Consider the following 20,537-nt stretch of genomic DNA (forward strand, 5'->3'; position numbering starts at 1 on the left):
TCAAAAGAATAGCAATGTCCTGTAGATAAAATATTTTCCTGGGATTGCACTGTGGCACTAATGCTGTCCAATTCCACTTTTAAATATTAACCATGCCCAACATAACACATTGACGTATTTTAATAAGTATTAATAATATTTAATGTGTACAGATGATCTGTCTATATATTGCTTTGTAAATAGCAAATAGCTGTCTGTAACTAAGTATTGGTTTTATAAAAGTTTATCCCTCTGACAGGTTCAGAAGCTAATTAGTATAAATACTTTTATGCATTATTTAAGCTTCCTAATAGGTACTGTGGTTTAAAGAAAAATCTTACATGATGATTGTAGAAATCTGGGAGTTACACTGTGAAGAAGAAAATTTAAATTATCTAGTACTTTAGATCAAAGGTAGTGATTATGATTATTACTTTCGTACACTGTCTCAGATTTTTTCCCTGTTAGAGTGAACATTTAATATATGTGTATAGACATGTATATATATTTCATCTCCAGGTGGTTTTGTACACAGTTTTTATTCTTCATAGCATATCACAAATATTTCTCCTTTTATTATATATATTCATATTGTGCCTGCATAGTATTTGGTTATGTATTTTTTCTTAATGTTGCAGTTAGCATTTTTTTCCTCTTCTTATATCTCATAACTTGTTTTTGCTGATAGAGGTAAAAGCTGTGGAATTTTATGTTTATTTCAAATATGAGTGTTTTGTTGAAGTCTTTTTCTAGCCAGGAGTTTTAGTTTGATACTTATACATTTTATAGCTATATAGTTATATCAGTCACAGGTAAAAATGTTTATACTCTTGTTTCTGTTATTTAATAAACTTTTGTAATTTTATAGTATTGGTCACAACTTCTAGAAGAGTGTCAAGTGATCTAGCCATATAAAGAATTCTTGGTTGGTTTTTTATTTTATTTCTTTTTATTTTTTGTGTTTAACTCTTTAATGAACTGTCACAGCAGCTAAAGCGTTTTACATTTCCATCTAGCAGAGCTCCAAGTTTTTCATATGCTCATTCACACTTGTGATTTTCTACTTTTTTGATTGAACTGTCCCAGTGGTTGTGAGGTGGTGTCTCACTGTGATTTTGATTTGCAAATAAATGTTATTTTTAAGTAATATAAAAAATCAAAATCAATGGAAACAAAACCCCACGATGAACAAAATATCAGAATCTTAATAAAAACAGGATTTCTGCATTTGTTTACTCATTTCACTCACCTCACTGTTTTCTGTTTGTTGGTTTGTTTTGTTTTTTTGTTTTGGCTTTTTTGAGGGGTGTCACACTGCCCCGTTTGTGGGGTCTTCGTTTTCCCACCAAGATCTAACCTGGGCTCACCGCAGTGAAAGTGCAGAATCTTAACCACTGGATCATGGGGGAATTCCTACTTCTCCATATTTTATTCTATTTTTAAAAATATAAATTTATTTATTTTAATTGGAGGATAATTACTTTACAATATTGTACTGGTTTTGCCATACATTGACATGAATCTTGCATGGGTGTACATGTGTCCCCGATCCTGAATCCCCCTCCCTCTTCCCTCCCCATCCCATCCCTCTGGGTCATCCCAGTGCACCAGCCCCGAGCATTCTGTATCATGCATCAAACCTGGACTGGCAATCTGTTTCACATATGGTAATATACATGTTTCAATGCCATTCTCCCAAATCATCCCACCCTCACCCTGTAGTTTTCTTTTTTTGTGGCATCTTTGTCAGGTTTTGGTATTAGGGTGATGGTGACCCCATAGAATGAGTTTGGAAGTTTACCTTCCTCTGCAATTTTCTGGAAGAGTTTGAGTAGGATAGGTGTTAGCCCTTTTCTAAATTTTTGGTAGAATTCAGCTGTGAAGCCGTCTGGTCCTGGGCTTTTGTTTGCTAGAAGATTTCTGATTACAGTTTCAATTTCCATGCTTGTGATGGGTCTGTTAAGATTTTCTATTTCTTCCTGGTTCAGTTTTGGAAAGTTGTACTTTTCTAAGAATTTGCCCATTTCTTCCACGTTGTCCATTTTTTTGGCGTAATATTGCTGATAGTAGTCTCTTATGATCCTTTGTATTTCTGTGTTGTCTGTTGTGATCTCTCCATTTTCATTTCTAATTTTATTGATTTGATTTTTCTCCCTTTGTTTCTTGATGAGTCTGGCTAATGGTTTGTCAATTTTATTTATCTTCTCAAAGAACCAGCTTTTGGCTTTGTTGGTTTTTGCTATGGTCTGTTTTGTTTCTTTTGCATTTATTTCTGCCCTAGTTTTTAAGATTTCTTTCCTTCTACTAACCCTGGGGTTCTTCATTTCTTCCTTTTCTAGTTGCTTTAGGTGTAGAGCTAGGTTATTTATTTAACTTTTTTCTTGTTTCTTGAGGTATGCCTGCATTGCTATGAACTTTCCCCTTAGCACTGCTTTTATAGTGTCCCACAGGTCTTGGGTTGTTGTGTTTTCATTGTCATTCGTTTCTATGCATATTTTGATTTCTTTTTTGATTTCTTCTGTGATTTGTTGGTTATTCAGAAGCATGTTGTTCAGCCTCCATATGTTGGAATTTTTAAGTTTTTCTCCTGTACTTGATATCTCATCTTACTGTATTGTGGTCAGAAAAGATGCTTGGAATGATTTCAATTTTTTTGAATTTACCAAGGCTAGATTTATGGCCCATAATGTGATCTATCCTGGAGAAGGTTCCGTGTGTGCTTGAGAAAAAGGTGAAATTCATTGTTTTGGGGTGAAATGTCTTATAGATATCAGTTAGGTCTAAGTGGTCCATTGTATCATTTAAAGTTTGTGTTTCCTTGTTAATTTTCTGTGTAGTTGATCTATCCATAGGTGAGTGGGGTATTAAAGTCTCCCACTATTATTGTGTTATTGTTAATTTTCCCTTTCACACTTGTTAGCATTTGTCTTACATATTGTGGTGCTCCTATGTTGGTGCATATATATTTATAATGGTTACATCTTCTTATTGGATTGATCCATTGGTCATTATGCAGTGTCCTTCTTTGTCTCTTTTCACAGCCTTTGTTTTAAAGTCTATTTTATCTGATATGAGTATTGCTACTCCTGCTTTCTTTTGGTCTCTACTTGCATGGAATATCTTTTTCCGGCCCTTCACTTTCAGTCTGTATATGTCCCTTGTTTTGAGGTCGGTCTCTTGTAGATAACATATATAGGGGTCTTGTTTTTGTATCCATTCAGCCAGTCTTTGTCTTTTGGTTAGGGCATTCAACCCATTTACGTTTAAGGTAATTATTGATAAGTATGATCCCGTTGCCATTTACTTTATTGTTTTGGGTTCAAGTTTATACACCCTTTCTGTGTTTCCTGTCTAGAGAAGATCCTTTAGCATTTGTTGGAGAGCTAGTTTGGTGGTGCTGAATTATCTCAGCTTTTGCTTGTCTGTAAAGCTTCTTATTTCTCCTTCATATTTGAATGAGATCCTTGCTGGGTACAGTAATCTGGGCTGTAGGTTATTTCCTTTCATCACTTTAAGTATGTCTTGCCATTCCCTCCTGGTCTGAAGAGTTTCTATTGAAAGATCAGCTGTTATCCTTATGGGAATCCCCTTGTGTGTTATTTGTTGTTTTTCCCTTGCTGCTTTTAATATTTGTTCTTTGTGTTTGATCTCTGTTAATTTGATTAGTATGTGGTTTTTTATTTTAATGAAAACACCACTATTGTTTTACAACATGTATGTTAGCTCTTTGTTTTAATAATGTGTTCATTACTGGAGCTTACATTTTTTAAAAGTTTGGATGAAATGGTTGATTTTCACTGAATGCTCTTGAGAGCCAAGATTGCTGGTTGTTCACTCATTCCGTAAGTAATGCTGATTTTAAAAATCCAGATGAGAGAAGATAGTGACTTGGACCAGAGTCGTACTATTTCAAGTGCTGAGAAGCTGTTGGATCTGGATGCAATCACATGGTTTGATGGATGTGGGAAATACTAGTGACTTAAATGTGTTTGGCACCAATGGCAGCAAGAATGGAGCTGCTATCAAGGGAGGGGGGGGAGGCTGTGAGTAGAGAGGTTCAGGGGGAAAATCAGGAGGCCCACTGTTAACATGTTGAGTCTCAGATGTATGGTCGATGTCTAAGTGGGGACCCTTGGGAGACATATAGGAGGTAAAGTTAACATGTTGAATCTCAGATGTCTGGTAGATGTTTAAATGGGGACATTTGGGAGACATGTATAATAACATTCTTTATATTAATAGGAGGTAAAGTTGTTTCTGATTGGTAGCAGATTGAGTGATTTGTGAAAATAGGGAGGAGTTTAGCATCATACCCAAATTTCTTGGTTTCATTAACAGGGGAGAATATAGTCTCCACAGTAGGCCCAGAAGTTGGCATGTACTAAGCACACTGCTGATTAAACAGGGGAAAAAGTGATGCTGTGATTATATTTACATGTAATATATTGTGGAACTGACCTCAGCTAAACCCACCCAGCGTGACAGGATGTAGAACCAAAAGGTTTCTGGCAGCTCTGGCCACAAGTAATTAGACCAACGTGGCTGAACTCTCTGCCTGCTTTGGGAAGAGGACACGGGAAGTGACGGTGGCCAGGAGCTGACACTGTTCGTCAACAAGCCCAAGAGGTCTTGGTTATACAAGCTAGGCATTCCTTTCATGCTTTAAGTAGAACTACAGAGTTTTAAAATTTGATTTTATTTGAGGACAATTCCAAATTTATAAAAAGTTGCAAAGATTAAAATACTACAAAGAACAGGGTTATATATTGTACTTACATTCATTTGTTAGCATTTTACTTCATTTCCATTTTTGTTATTTCTCTACACATACATACTACCTTCTGAGTGATTCGACTGTATGTTTCACATGTTATTTGTCTCTAAATACTTCAGTGTATATTTCCTAAGAATAGGAATATTTTCTCATGTGGCCACAGCATATTTATCTACTTTATAAATGTATGTTGATAGAATACTTCTATTATCTACTTTTTCTATATTTATATATAGAAATATATATAAATACTTTTTCAACTTTGTTGACTGACCTAATAACATTCTTTATATTAATAGCATTTTCCTGCTCCAGTGTAGAGTCAACTTAGCCTCCTTTAATCTGGAACATTTTAGTAGCATTTTTGTTTTTTATGATGGATGGGGGATTTTTGAAGAATACAGTTCTACGCCACTTTTTGACCTTTAAATATCAAGTGGTTTTAATTGCGTGGGTCCACCATAGATGGATTTGTTTCACTAAATAGATGCTACAGTTACTTCTTGATCTGTGCTTAGTTGAACGCGTGGAAGCAGAATCCTGGATCCAGAGGGCCGACTGTGTGGGGGTTGGCACTGCTAACGCCCTATTGCTCCAGGGTCAACTGTAGACTTTCATATTTGTCTGATATTTCACTATAATCAGATGAGATTATGCATTCTCAGTTGGAAAGCAGCCCAGGTGAAGCTGTGGCTCTCCTGGGGTGTTAGATCTGGAGGAGCATGGAGACTCCTATCTGCTTCTTGTTGGTTATATTAAATGAGTGTAATTGCTGGGTTTTTTCCCCTCCTTTACAACTAATAGGAAATCTGTGGAGGGATCACGTCATTCAGTGCAAATACTGTGCTCTTGAAAATTTCCCTTAGGTCTAACTGAACTTAGGACTCTTTCCTGATTAGATCTTTTACTATGATGCTTGCAAAATGCTGATTTTCTAGCTGTCCGACTGCCTCAATATTTTATTTTTAATTGGAGGAAAATTGCTTTACACTGCTGTGTTTTTTTCTGCTGTAAAGCTTCAATCAGTCATAATTAGGTATGTATATGTATGTGTATATATATATATATATACACACATATACCCTCCACATTTATCAGTCAGTCCTTGACAGTCCACTGTGAGAGCCTCACCTTCTCTCTTTTTAATTTATTTCTGTTATCAGCATGGACTTCTATTTTTTCCAGTGTTTTCTAACGCACTACTGTACCTAGCTATTCTGGTGTTGTAATTGTCCTGCTGCTACTGCTAAGTCGCTTCAGTCGTGTCCGACTCTGTGCAACCCCACAGAAAGCAGCCCACCAGGCTCCTCTGCCCCTGGGATTCTCCAGGCGAGAATACTGGAACGGGTTGCCATTTCCTTCTCCGATGCATGAAAGTAAAAAGTGAAAGTGAAGTCGCTCAGTCATGCCCGACTCTTCGCGACCCCATGGACTGCAGCCTACCAGGTTCCTCCACCCATGGGATTTTCCAGGCAAGAGTGCTGGAGTGGGCTGCCATTGCCTTCTCCGGTAATTGTCCTAGACATGGCCAATGGGAGACCTTTTGACATGCCTCCTACCACTGTTTTGATTATTTTCTCCCTTTTTTGACATCTCATGGTATTTCAGGTGCATCTTGTACCTACCCTGCATTTACACTCTTATCAGTCATTTCTCCAAAGAGCCCTGGTTCCTTCTGGTGGGGAAGGGTCAAGATCTGGGTGTTAGTGTGGTCATTGCTACTGGGATGACTTTGCTTCTGGCTATCTAGTGGACAGTGCCAGGGAATACATGCATGAATATACACGTATGTACAGGTATAAATACATACATTCATACACATGTGCTCAAATGAACATGCTTCTACATATTTTCAGTTCAGTCCAGTTCAGTTCAGTTGCTCAGTCGTGTCTGACTCTTTGCGACCCCATGAATCACAGCACGCCAGGCCTCCCTGTCCATCACCAACTCCTGGAGTTCACTCAGACTCATGTCCATCAAGTCAGTGATGCCATCCAGCCACCTCATCCTTCTGTCGTTCCCTTCTCCTGCCCCCAATCCCTCCCAGCATCAGGGCCTTTCCCAATGAGTCAACTCTTCGCATGAGGTGGCCAAAGTACTGGAGTTTCAGCTTTAGCATCAGTCCTTCCAGTGAACACCCAGGACTAATATCCTTTAGAATGGACTGGTTGGATCTCCTTGCAGTCCAAGGGACTCTCAAGAGTCTTCTCCAACACCACAGTTCAAAAGCATCAATTCTTCGGCACTCAGCTTTCTTTAGTCCAACTCTCACATCCATACACGACCACTGGAAAACCATAGCCTTGACTAGACGGACCTTTGTTGGCAAAGTGATGTCTCTGCTTTTGAATCTGCTGTCTAGGTTGGTCATAACTTCCCTTCCAAGGAGTAAGCATCTTTTAATTTCATGGCTGCAGTCACTATCTGCAGTGATTTTGGAGACCAAAAAAATAAAGTCTGACACTGTTTCCACTGTTTCCCCACCTATTTGCCATGAAGTGATGGGACCAGATGCCATGATCTTCGTTTTCTGAATGTTGAGCTTTAAGCCAGCTTTTTCACTCTCCTCTTTCACTTTCATCAAGAAGCTTTTTAGTTCCTCTTCACTTTCTGCCATAAGGGTGGTGTCATCTGCATATCTGAGGTTATTGATATTGCTCCCAGCAATCTTGATTCCAGCTTGTATTTCTTCCAGTCGAGCATTTCTCATGATGTACTCTACATATAAGTTAAATAAGCAGGATGACAATATATAGCCTTGATGTACTCCTTTTCCTATTTGGAACCAGTCTTTTGTTCCATGTCCAGTTCTAACTGTTGCTTCCTGACCTGCATATAGGTTTCTCAAGAGGCAGGTCAGGTGGTCTGGTATTCCCATCTCTCTCAGAATTTTCCACAGTTTATTGTGATCCACACAGTCAAAGGCTTTGGCATAGTCAATAAAGCAGAAATAGATGTGTTTCTGGAACTCTCTTCCTTTTTCCATGATCCAGCAGATGTTGGCAATTTGATCTCTGGTTCCTCTGCCTCTTCTAAAACCAACTTGAACATCAGGAAGTTCACGGTTCAGGTATTGCTGAAGCCTGGCTTGGAGAATTTTGAGCGTTACTTTACTAACTTGTGAGATTAGTGTAATTGTGCGGTAGTTTGAGCATTCCTTGTCATTACGTTTCTTTGGGATTGGAATGAAAACTGACCTTTTCGAGTCCTGTGGCCACTGCTGACTTTTCCAAATTTGCTGGCATATTGAGTGTAGCACTTTCACATCATCATCATTCAGGATTTGAAAGAGCTCAACTGGAATTCCATCACCTCCACTAGCTTTGTTTGTAGTGATGCTTCCTAAGACCCACTTGACCTCACATTCCAGGATGTCTGGCTCTAGGTGAGTGATCACACCATTGTGATCATCTGGGTTGTGAAGATCTTTTTTGTACAGTTCTTCTGTGTATTTTTGCCACCTCTTCTTAATATCTTCTGCTTCTGTTAGGTCCATACCATTTCTGTCCTTTATTGAGCCTATCTTTGCATGAAATCTTCCCTTGGTATCTCTGATTTTCATGAAGAGATCTCTAGTCTTTCCCATTTTATTGTTTTCCTCTATTTCTTTGCATTGATCGCTGAGGAAGGCTTTCTTATCTCTCAGTGTTATTCTTTGGAACTCTGCATTGAGATGCTTGTATCTTTCCGTTTCTCCTTTGCTTTTTACTTTTCTTTTCACAGCTATTTCTACATATTTTAGAAATCGTAAATTCATGCCATACCTCCAGTTTCCGTCTAGCCCCACAGGGCTTGCTCTTCTTTTCCTCATTTCATATTTGTATAACCTTTCTTTGGCTATGAGAATCTTAGCTCCCGACAGTAACACATGTACTTGTTTGTTCGGTCTTAAAACTACATCTCAAGCAGTGTCAGAATTCCTTTGTGGAAACCACTAAAATTGACAGTTTTTTTTTTGTTTCTCTCTAGTTGTGGCACCCAGGCTTAGCTGCCTCTTGGCATGTGGTATCTTAGTTCCCTGACCAGGAATCAAACCTGTGTCCCCTGCTTAACCACTGGACCACCAGGAAAGTCCCTGTATATGGTTTTGTGCTTTTTCCTTCGTTTAGTAATACCTCCGGAAATCTCTGTATCAGATCATTGAGAGCTTTCTTATTCTCTTGTACAGCTGCATTTACTTTATTGAGTGTCTATAAAATCATTTACTCAACCAATGTCTTATGCTGGATCATTTGATAGTTCTTGATAGTTGGCAATTATGTATTTTTCCTTCAGTCAATAACTTTGTGCATATGTATTTTTATATTGTTGGAGGACTATCTTTGGGGTATGTTCTCAGGAGTGAGGGTGCTCAGTTAAGAGGGTAAGTACATGTGTGAATATTAGGTGCTGCCTTATTCCCATACCCCAGCCGTTACCTGCAGTTTCTGTGGCATTGTACATTTCACCTGCAATGTATAAGTGAACCTGGACTATTTGGATTTTCCTGTAAATGTTCAAATGTGTGACTCTATTGGTAACATTTGGATCCTGAGGCCATATGACAGTTTGGTTTGGAGTCTTTCAGATTCAGTGATGGACTACTAAACTTGCGGTCAAACAGCATAATGTAAGCTCAGAACTTTTCATTCTCCAACTTTGGACAATTTCCTGAACAACATTGAAACTCCCTTTTCTTGTCTGTGAAGTGAAGATGATAAAATCTGTTTTACAGGGTTGTGAGGTTGTACTGTGAATGAACCCAATCCAAAGTTGGACTTGTAGCAAGCACCAGGTACATGTCTCTGTGTTGGAACTATCTTGCCCTCACGCACTTAAAGTTTTGCACAGGAAAGGGCTCAGGCAGCACTTGTTCTTGGAAGGTGAATAGCTGCTGCCACAGCAGGAAGGGGGGATCAGGTCTTTTTCAGGCCCATGGAGTTTCCTTAGCTTCATTTGCTACTATGTATGTTTTTCCATAATTAAGGGAGCCATTTGTTTGGAAGGAATGTCTAAATTCTGCTATAAAAATTTTCTACATTAAGAATATCAGTAGATAGTACCAGATATGCCTTCATTTTAACAAGCTTAAGTAACATTTGTTATTAAATTCTTGCAAACATTTGTAAGACTAGCAATAAGGGTTAGTTTTCATGAAAAAATGAACCCTGCAAGTGTAAGAAGGAAATGCTGACATTTAAGGAAATTCTACAGTTTCTTTAGAGAGCAGATGAAGAAAAGATAGAGTAAAAACAATAAAAAAGCAAGCCATCTGGAATCCTGGATTTGCATCTGTGAATTTTTTCAAATAGGAAGAAGAGTAAGCTCAACAAAAGAGTTTCTAAAGTTTACTGAAACATGATGTAAACATTCTCTAATGTTTTGGCTCCTGTTTTCTCCTTTAAATTCCTGGGAGGAAAAGGAAAAAGGGGAGATGCAACACAATCTAACACATCCCTTCAAATTCGTTAATATATATTTCTATGAACTAGAGAGTAAGTAAGTGAAGTCGTTCAGTCGTGTCCGACTCTTTGCGACCCCTTGGACTATAGCCTAGCAGCTCTTCTGTTCATGGGATTTTCCAGGCAATAGTACTGGAGTGGATTGCTGTTTTCTTCTCCAGGGGATCTTCCCAACCCAGGGATCCAACCCGGGTCTCCCGCGCTGTAGGCAGATACTTTACCGTCTGAGCCACCAGGGAAGTCTAGAGCTAGAAAGAGTTATAAACAATTATTCATTAAGCAATTAATTTCTTTGTGAAAGAGGTAAAGAGGTTTTTCATGTTTAGTGTATAATTTGGAATACCCACATAGCAGACAAAAGAGTTCTGGAATATTTTTGCTGTTTTTGTTGTTTTATTATAAAATACAACATATATGTTGGAATGGAAATTAATGCTATTTTTCCAGTGCTCTGTTGAAATGCACAGTGATTTTTAATTCAAACCATATTATGTGCATTTCAAAAAGAATTTTAAAAATAACTGACGTGTGTGTAGGGGTGTTTATATGTAGTGTATAAAAGCCAGAGTTCTAGAAATAAAGTTTTTGCTCTTACAAATCAAGGAAAGACCGGCTACCTTAGCAGCTCTTCTAGAGTCACAGTGTAAAATAGGCTCATTAAAAGGTCTGAGCATTTAACCCGATGTTTCCCAAATTGACTTGACCGTAGAACTCTTTTTATGCCAATATCACGAGACATTAATGTTTAAGAGTCACTTTTTAGAGAGCACTCTGTAAAGAAAAAACAAGATAATGTTAAAAGAGCAAGATAACATTTTACTCAGTGTTTTCAAATTCCCTGCTAACTTGCCTTTCCAACTAATAGGAAGATTGATAGTTTTTTTTTATTGCAGAACTTACTTGAATTCTTTATATGGCTTTGCACTTGGAATGAGAAAACAGTGGCAGATATGGGGAAAGTGATTAAAATATTGTGCCCACTGTCTGACATACACAAATGTAATTTAATTTCACATTTAGACTCACCATTTATAAAGATAAATATCTCAAAATACTTGAAAATTTGTGATATTTCTTTGGTATTTATTTTTAGTTCAAGAATAAAGTTTTTTCCTTTCTACCATTTGCCTTCCTTTTCTTTATCAGTAATTAAGTTCTTTCAGTCACTTGCTGTTAGTCCCCTGATTTTTATTTCGTCTGGTGCCTAGAGTAAGTTCACAATTGCCAAGCACATATAAATCTTGTAGAAATCAAATGTTTAAAAAAGGTCCCATAATACTGTAGTCCTGTAGTCTTTGCACTTCTTTTTAGCCTCTGCTCTGTCTCTGTGGGTCATTGATAAGGAACCTGTCTGCTGAAGGCCTTTCCAATATTTGTGTAATGGTTGCATTTTACCATTGTTAGAAGTACTCATCTCTTTCAAGTATTTGACCTTTGCAGCGTCCCTTAGGTTACTTCAATTAACCTTGGAGATGGGATGAATATGTAATGACAGGATTGAGAAGATGTTTATCGCCGCACTTCTAGGGAAGCTGGGGAAGGCAAACTGTCCGAGGCAGCAGCGAGGGACCAGCTAGAGAAGGGCTTTGTGTGGCGAGGCTGTTGGGCACGGGAAAGGCAGTGAAGCTGGGACCCAGGGAGAGGAAACTGCGGAGCGTCTTGCAGTGTGAGCACCTCCATGACCCTGTCAGTAAACTCAAGGCCCTTCAGAGAAGTCAGGCTCAAAACAGATTGACTTCGTCAAAGCTGTGAAGCGAAACAGCCAGCAAAGATGGGAAAAGAGTGAGAAAAACAGAGGGAGTTAGGTTGGGAATTCATCCATTTGATCTGGGTCCTGAATTCTTACAAATGATGGGATTGGGACTTTGAGCCCCGTTTACTTAGAGATCCACAGTATGATGAGCCCCCGTGTGTTATCTGAGTTAGAGGTGACTTAGGCTTGGTCTGTTTATAAAATAAAAAATGTAGATTGAGACTATAGCTTTGCTTCTGGCATGAAATGGCTGAAGTTATGAAGGTATTTGAAAAATTTTGCCAAAAGCATGCATTGGATTAAGCAGCTACTTGTGTTTATATGAACGAATGGAAAGGTGCTAATTGTCCATGTCCTTTTGGAAAAGGTTTAGCAGGTAGTGAGTGAGTGAAGTCGCTCAGTTGTGTCTGACTCTTTGTGACCCCATGGACTGTAGCCTACAAGGCTCCTCTGTCCATGGAATTTTCCAGGCAAGAGTACTGGAGTAGGTTGCCATTTCCTCTCCAGGGGATCTTCCTGACTCAGGGATCGAACCTGGGTCTCCCGTATTGCAGGCAGATGCTTTACCGTCTGAGCCACCAGGGAAGTCCCTAAAGAAGTGAAAGTCGCTCAGTCGTGCCCGGCTCTTTGTGACCCCACGGACTGTACAGCCCATGGAATACTCCAGGCCAGAATACTGGAGTGGGCAGCCTTTCCCTGCTCCAGGGGACCTTCCCAACCCAGACAGGAATCGAACCCAGGTCTCCCGCGCTGCAGGCGGATTCTTTACTAGCTGAGCCACAAGGGAAGGCAAGACATTTAAATATCACGTCAGTTACATTAATGTCAGCAGTTATTTTAAGTGGCAAAAATATATAGAATTTATTCAGAGTGCCTGGCCCTTTTTTAAAAAATTTATTTGTATCAACTCACCTTTTAGTATTTGGATCATTCTGCTAACAGTGGGACAAAGTCCAGGCAGCTAGTGTTAAAGCCCTGTTTGAATGGGGGAATGAGTTTATACTTGTCATTGCATGGGGCAGAAGTAATTAGGGGGCCTGTGGGAAACTCTTTTGTTCCTTTAATAAATTTGTACCCAAGGAAATTTGCTGCTGCTGCTGCTAAGTCGCTTCAGTCAGACAGCAGCCCACCAGGCTCCCCTGTCCCTGGGATTCTCCAGGCAAGAACACTGGAGTAGGTTGCCATTTCCTTTTCTAACACGTGAAAGTGAAGTTGCTCAGTCATGCCTGACTCTTTGAGACCCCATGGACTGCAGCCCACCAGGCTCCTCTGTCCATGGGATTTTCCAGGTGAGAGTACTGGAGTGGGTTGCCATTGCCTTATCCGCAAGGAAACTTGGGAAAACCCAATTCTGGTTGGATCCTAAAATTCTGGTTGGATCATTAGGTGATGGTAGTTTTGTGTCTATATGAAAAGTAAAGTAAAAGAATGCAGATGTTTATTAAAGAATAGAGTGAATACCAGTCCAAGAAAAGTTTGAGGAGATTTATTTTATTTTCAAGTTAAAAAAATTTTTTTCCTGCATTTTTGGAAATCTAGGTAATATATGTAATTAAATCACTTTGTGAAAATTAGATTTAATATGTCAATTCCACGTTAGTTTTGGATGTTCTTGATAGAACAGGAAGGTGTCTCTGTCACAGAGTAGTCATCAGCAGCCACCATCTCTTAGTGCCTCAGTTGCTGACAGAGAGAGATATTGAGAAAGGTGGTAGTTGGGGGAGTAGGGAAGGAGCCTGGGGCTTCCCAGATAGCTCAGCTGGAAAAGAATCCACCTGATTGGATCCCTGGGTGGGGAAGATCCCCTGGAGAAGGAAATGGCAACCCACTCCAGTACTCTTGCCTGGAGAATCCCAAAGACTGAGGAGCCTGGCAGGCTGCAGTCCACAGGGTTGCGAGAGTCGGACACGACTTGGTGACTAAACCACCAGGGGGCCCCTGTCTTATACTGGCTATTTTTTTTTTTGACAAGCCATGCTGCATCTTACTTCTCCAACTGGGGATAGAACACACACCTCCTGCAGTGGAAGCGCAGGGTCTTACCCACGGGACCACCAGGGAAGTCCCATATACTGACTCTATCTTATTTATCCTGATACACAGCCAGAGACTCAGTATTTTACAATTAATGGCCTGTGCGTTATATATTGGATAATCCAGTGACCTCAAAACCCTGGCGTGTTATATAAGAAGCTCTTAATAGTGGTTGCCTCTGGGGAGGGGAATTGGAGACAGTGGTGAGAGGGAGGTTTAGTTCTCATTGTGTAACCACTTCGGTAACTTTTGGTGTTTTTACCATGTGTATGTATTTGAAAAGGAAAAGTGAAAGAAGAAAAATTCCCCTCTAAGCATCCCCATCTCCTGACAGGATGCTTGGTCTCCTTTTGCCTCCAAGGGTCTTCTGTGATTTCCACTGCTCCCCCTGGTTTCTTTTGCTTTTGAGGAAGACACATTCTGAATTCATTGCCTTTTCTTACTCATCCCTACCTTTTAAATCCTTACCCCTTTCATGAAAGCCACTGAAGATTTCTCCCCATGAAATGCAGTGACCTGTTTTCAAGCCCTGTGACCTTTCTGGGTCACTGGAGACTTGCCCTCTCCCCCACCCTCTCTGACACCATTGCCTCCTGGTCCATGTTGGCCTGTCTCACTCCACCTTCATGAGCATCTCCACTGTGATCCCATCATTATCTGTGCTCTCTCCCTGAGCAAACTGTTTTAGATTCTCGGGTAAAATCACCTGTACCAGCAGACACGACCTCTCTCCTCAGCCTGCCCTTGCATATTTACCAGCCCACTAGGCATGTGGAGTTCCAATTCTATGGGTGCCTCAAAATCAAAACAGTGTGAGCTATTGTCCATTCCTCTGCCATCTGAGTCCCCAGGTTTTTCCACTTGCTATATTTTAGTACTTTGCTGCACCCAGCTCAGAAACCTAGACTTGCCCAAGTTCCTTCCTCCACCTCACGAAGTTTGGAATTACAGGTTGTCTTGCTATAACATGCATATATTGGCTCTGTTTCCATCACACCATTTCATTTTGCAAATAAACTCCTGAATTGGGCAGGTTCATTCTAGATGGACTTGGGAAGAAATTTCCTGCATGTAAATGTTCTGTCCTTGCTAAAAGGATGTGTGAAGGGAGAGGAATCATTCAATATTCTTCTGCATTGACAATTTTGTGTATATGAATCCATGGGAACCTTATTCCACAGGCATTTCTGCATTTGTGACTTGAGTTTGATTTTTATTTGAAACTAAATTAGCAATTATGTAACTTCACAGAGCTTGTGGCTTATTATTATTTTTGTATAGATACTGTATTTGGCTTGGTTTTCTATTAAGTCACTTTAAAAAATAGTATCTTTTCCTGTAAAATTCAAATTATATTTAATATTGCCTCTGTTTCTTATGTATTAAACTATATAACTATAAATAGATATTGTATATGTATAAAATAGATAAGGAACTACCAGATTAAAACAATTGTGAAAATTAATTGCATACCTAGTATATGGCACTTTACATCTGTCATGTCATTTAATTTCTTTCACCCAATAACTTGATGCAGAATGGAGAAACTCGGTAACTTGCCCAGATTACACTGCTGTGATGGTGTTGCCCCTCCTAGCAGCCCCTCTTGAGATTCTTTTATTTAAGTGTGGCCTGTACATCCCTGGAAAAAATACAGTTAAGAACTGGATTTATGAGTGTCTTCTTTTCTGGGGGCCTTTGATTTCCATGTGGTCAGTATTTTTCCTGTTCTGGTGCACGTTGTTGGCAGAAGAGTTTTCAGTGCTTCCACGCCATCACTGTGATTATTTGCAGTCATGGGGTGATGTAGAAAAAGGTAGTCGAGGTGAGGGTGTTAAAATTTCATGGCACTTACATTTTGTAATTCTATCAAGAGATAATTGTTCTTTTTCTTTTTTTTTTTAATGTGTTAACAATGATTTCTCTGCTTACTTGAATTTTTGGTACCTAGAAGGTGGCTGCCATCTGAAAAATCTTATGGTCTGTAATTTATATTCTCACTTTTTTTTCTCTCTTAGTGCAGTGAAACCTCATTCTTTTTTGAAGCTCGAAGTAAAACTGCTTGCAAGCATCTTTGGAAATGTAGTGTAGAATATCACACGTTTTTTAGGTATGTTCCTTTGCCTAATAAATGAAAATTGCGTTTGCTTTTATAACAAGAATTCTATTCTTAGAAGAAATGTATAAGTGTTTCTCTTTTCTTAACTTCTTTACATGCACATGTATGTAGATGTTTTGTTTGTTTGTTTGCTCATGCTATAAGGAAGGATCAAGGATGATTGCTTTTGGGGTTTATGTGAAAGTATAGCTTTGGTATTGGTGGGAGTTAAGTGTTCTGCTGTGAACACACTAATTGAAATGCCTAGCCTCGAAATATGGAATGGGTGGCTGGGTATGCAAAGCTTACGGAAAAGACCAAGCTTGGTCATGTAAATTTTGTAGGTAATAAGGCAGGCAGTAGGCAGACAGTCGCCTATGGAAACAGTAAAGAGAGGACAGGGACTGCGCTGTGGGACCCTCCCAGCGCTTAGAGGACGGGAGCGTGGGGAGTGGGAAGTAAGGGCGGCAGATGCTGTGACGAGTGAGGAGCTGGCATCTGCCTTGTGTGCTCCTGGGAGGTCGCAAAGATGCAGGCAGAGCACTGACCGTTGGGTTGTGTGGGTACTGCTTGTTTGACATTCTTATGGTGTAAAGATTAAATTTTATCAGGTAATGTTATACATTAAACTGTTTTTGGTTTTCAAATTTAGATTAATCCTTCCCCTTTTTCCTTTTTGATTTACACAGAACATTTTTTCCAAATAGTATGACGCTAGAGGAGTAGTATTATAAAACGATCCACATCTTTTGAGGAGTTTGTATCCAGAAAGGGATGTAGCCCAAAATGTCTGAGACATTACCTCTCCATCAGTGGGGCGGGGCCAAGAAACTCCACTCAGAGCTGTGTGTTGAATGTACCATAGAATGGAATATGAAGAAGGGTGAACCATAGCATTAGATATGATGAACTGCCATGAGAACCTTGGCTTGGCTTAATCAACACAGTGGCAAAGTTCCCAAGAGAATTTAAGTAGAGAAATTAAATTTATTCACAACAGAATCTTCCTTGTAAGGGTGATGATATATTTAATAGTCTTCAGGAAGTATGAGTATTTTGATATCATACTTGTATAAAATAGTAGAATGTGGTTGTTGTTTTAAGTATTAGCTTTAAAATAATCAATGATTATTTTTTGCCAATATGTAGACTGAGTAAAATATTTCAACTATGTGTTAAGCAGTATTGCACTATTACATATTTCTACGTAGTTTTTGCTCATGTTACATAAGTATATTTGTAAGTCTTTTTCTAATTTTGTTTTACAAATTCATTAGAATGCCAGAAAATGAATCAAATTCATTGTCAAGAAAACTCAGCAAGTTTGGATCCATGAGTTATAAGCACCGATATAGGTAAATGGCATTCTTTTCCTTTGGGGTGTGTGGATGTGTGTATGAATGCGTATTTAATCTAACCATCCAGATGCATGCATGCATATTAAAGTTTGTGATCTGATTTTTTTTCTGATTTTTTTTCATAATGCCAATTATTTTGATAGACAATAACAGTTTATTAAACTTTCTTGACAAAAAATGATTTTCTAGGTTTAATGATATTTAAAGAGTACATTAGCTTGATTAAGTATAGAGTTTTTAGAATATAGTAGAGCTTACTATCTTCAGAAATTCATTTTGGTCCAATTATCAGTTATCTCCCATTATGTGGTGATTATGAAACAGAGTAGATATTCTGAATAGTAGTCTATTGGTATTCTTAGGCTATTCAGTTAATTCTCTGTTGCAGTATCACGGGTCAAATGTTTTCTGTAGTATAATGCTTACAACATAGTAATGCTAGCAAGTATATGTTAACTTTATGGAGCAGTACCCAGTGCCATATATTGTGCTAAATGTGTCGCAATATCGCTTCTTTAATCATTGCAGTCTTATTGATGTTATCCTCATACCATGTGAGGAAACTGAGGCTCAGAGACAAGTCACTTTTCAGAAAAACCAACCAGGAAGTGTTGATGTTGGGCCCACTGTCTGGCAGTGTAACTCCAGACAGAGCCTGTGTCTTTACTGGTTAGTCAGACTGTTGCTTGTTGCGAGGAAAGCTTGATTGTCAAGCAGCCAGGCAGGTGCTTGTGAAAATGGAAAGTTTCTATGTTTTGAAAAATAATTTGTTTTCTTTCAATTCATTCTGTTAACTGGAGAGCCTGTGATGCTGAAGGCAGGATAATAGGTGCCCAGAGATAGAATAAGATTTCACCACCTTTGCCTTCAGCTTCCCTAGTGGCTCAGACGTAAAGAATCTGCCTGCGATGTGGGAGACCTGGATTTGATACCTGGGTTGGGAAGAACCCCTGGAGAAGGGCATGGCAACCCACTCCAGTATTCTTGCCTGGAGAATCCCGTGGACAGAGACTGTAGACTGGCGGGCTACAGTCCATGGGGTCGCAAAGAGTCGGACACAACTGAGCAACTAACACCTCTGCCTTCAGAGAGCTACAGTATTATTCAGTGAGCAGTGATATAGCAGTGAGATGGTCCCAGGCCCTATAAAACTGAAGCAGGGTGCAGAAATGGCACTTTGGAGGCAGGACACTGTTCTGTCAGTCTATTTGAGATATCTCCAAGTGAAATGCTTACTTAGGAGACTTAAAAATCAAACCAGGTCAAGCGTTTGCAAGACAATAACATGCCAGATTTTAATTCCTTTCTTTTATAAACCACTTTTTAAAATCTCGCTTTGAAACCAGGGATAATCAGTAAAGGAGTGATTAATATTAAATGTTCAGTACATTAATCTTTACATATTCACTTGGATGTCTCCTCATTTGCTGACTCAACACTTAAGTATTATTATATTATAGATGTTCTTGGTATTTGTAGGAAAGTGTTTATTGAAATCCAAAAATTTAAACTTTGTTATCAAGGTTTTCCCCTAGATAGTGATATAATTACAGGAATTTAAGGAGAGATTATTTAATTTTATATTAAGGAAAACAGCTCATAGTGAGTATTTGGGCTGTTCTTCCCATTGGGACGTAACACATTTCAAGGGTTATAGAGTGAATGTGTAAACCTGTCTCTTTGTCACTGAAATGAAGCTAGTGAAAAAGCATCTGTCTTAATATTCATAATGCAAAATTTGTAATTATGCTGTTTAACATACACTGTAGCTGGTTTCCACAAATTTACCATACCTAATTTTTCAAATTTATTGAAATGCAAATGCTGTCGCTCTGGGAATTATTGTTAGGAAGTTATTGGATTTTGCATATTAAGTATAATTTCTTCCACAAAAGTAATTAAAGGTAACCTTTGCAAATTGGAAGCTCTGCTAAATCTGTTCTAATTTTGTGGGTGGTGTTAACTGCTTAGTAAATCTTAATGAAATTTGAGTCTCAATGTCTGTATGTAGGAAGCACTAACATTATGCAATTCCTGGAAGAAGGATGTTTCATCCCACTACCCAGAGCCAGGCTTAGGCAGGGATGGGTCTCTGACTACTGGGTGGTCACCAGTACATGACTGTTAATTGTCAAGAGTAATAACAGCCAATCTTTAAAAAACATCGTATGCCTGTTCCTTTATTTTGAGACGTTCTGGAGACAACCTGGAAGGATGGAAGAACTCTGGAAACAGAAAGCTCCTTCCTTTACCCTGTAGGCTTTTAGAGCGTGGGAGATAGTGAGCGGCATAACCAGTGGCTGTGGTGTGTGAGTGTGGTGGTCTGTGTGTATAACTCTACATGTGTTTACATGTGTTATGTGTGTGTAGGAGTGTGTGATAGAGAAAGACAGTTCTAGTCTTTACTTTCTCTTTTGCATCTTAGGGCTTGCAGAATACCAAGGAGATTCCAACATCTTTGAGAAAAAACTAGTCATTACTTTAGAGGAGAAAACTTAATTTTAGTGGTATGTGACAGGCAATCCTTTCAGAAATTCAAAATTAAATTTTTGGGAAAAGAAAGAGCTGAAATGTGACAGTCAAAGTCATTTATTGCTTTATTATTAGATACCAGTAATCTGAAATAGAGACTGATTAAGTCTTTGGTTAAATATTTTGTTATACACTGCTCTCTCTTCCTCTGAGCCCCTTAAAAACTAACCTTGCCTCTACCTGTTGTTAAGTTTGTAGAGGACTCCTGGTTTGGATGAATGAATGAGTTCTGTAGAGCTTATACTCTAGAAATGAGACTTCGACCTGAGAACCACCTCCCGCTCGCAGAACCCTGATAGCCTTGTTGCCACATTTCTTGACGTGTGCAAGAGATCCAGTCCTCCTGAGAACTTACTTTGTCTCAAGTGCTTTCATGTGTGTTACTTGGTTAAATACATTCAGTGACCCATCAAAGGGGCCTTATCCTCATTTGTATAGACAAGATATTTGAGCACCCCCCCACCCCCGGCCCCGCCAAGTCTAAGGTAATTGAACTGAAGGCCTTTAGCCAGTAAGCAGCAGAGTTGAGATCTGAACCCAGGTGTCTGTCCTCTTCCCTCTACCCAAC

The 20,537-nt window shown here is 39.1% G+C and overlaps 1 protein-coding gene across 12 annotated transcripts in view; it reads left to right on the forward strand.

Moving 5' to 3' along the window:
- The window catches only part of EPB41L4A (erythrocyte membrane protein band 4.1 like 4A), a 284,958-nt gene that overhangs the window by 180,785 nt on the left and 83,636 nt on the right, over nt 1-20,537 (forward strand). For all 12 annotated transcript variants that reach the window (XM_069595261.1, XM_069595266.1, XM_069595264.1 and 9 more), the window contains exons 10-11: nt 16,000-16,091; nt 17,357-17,434. In XM_069595261.1, coding sequence (XP_069451362.1) covers nt 16,000-16,091; nt 17,357-17,434 — 170 coding nt within the window. The remainder of the gene's footprint in view (nt 1-15,999; nt 16,092-17,356; nt 17,435-20,537) is intronic.

Source organism: Ovis canadensis, chromosome 7 (assembly GCF_042477335.2).
Source record: "Ovis canadensis isolate MfBH-ARS-UI-01 breed Bighorn chromosome 7, ARS-UI_OviCan_v2, whole genome shotgun sequence".
NCBI lineage: Eukaryota > Metazoa > Chordata > Mammalia > Artiodactyla > Bovidae > Ovis > Ovis canadensis.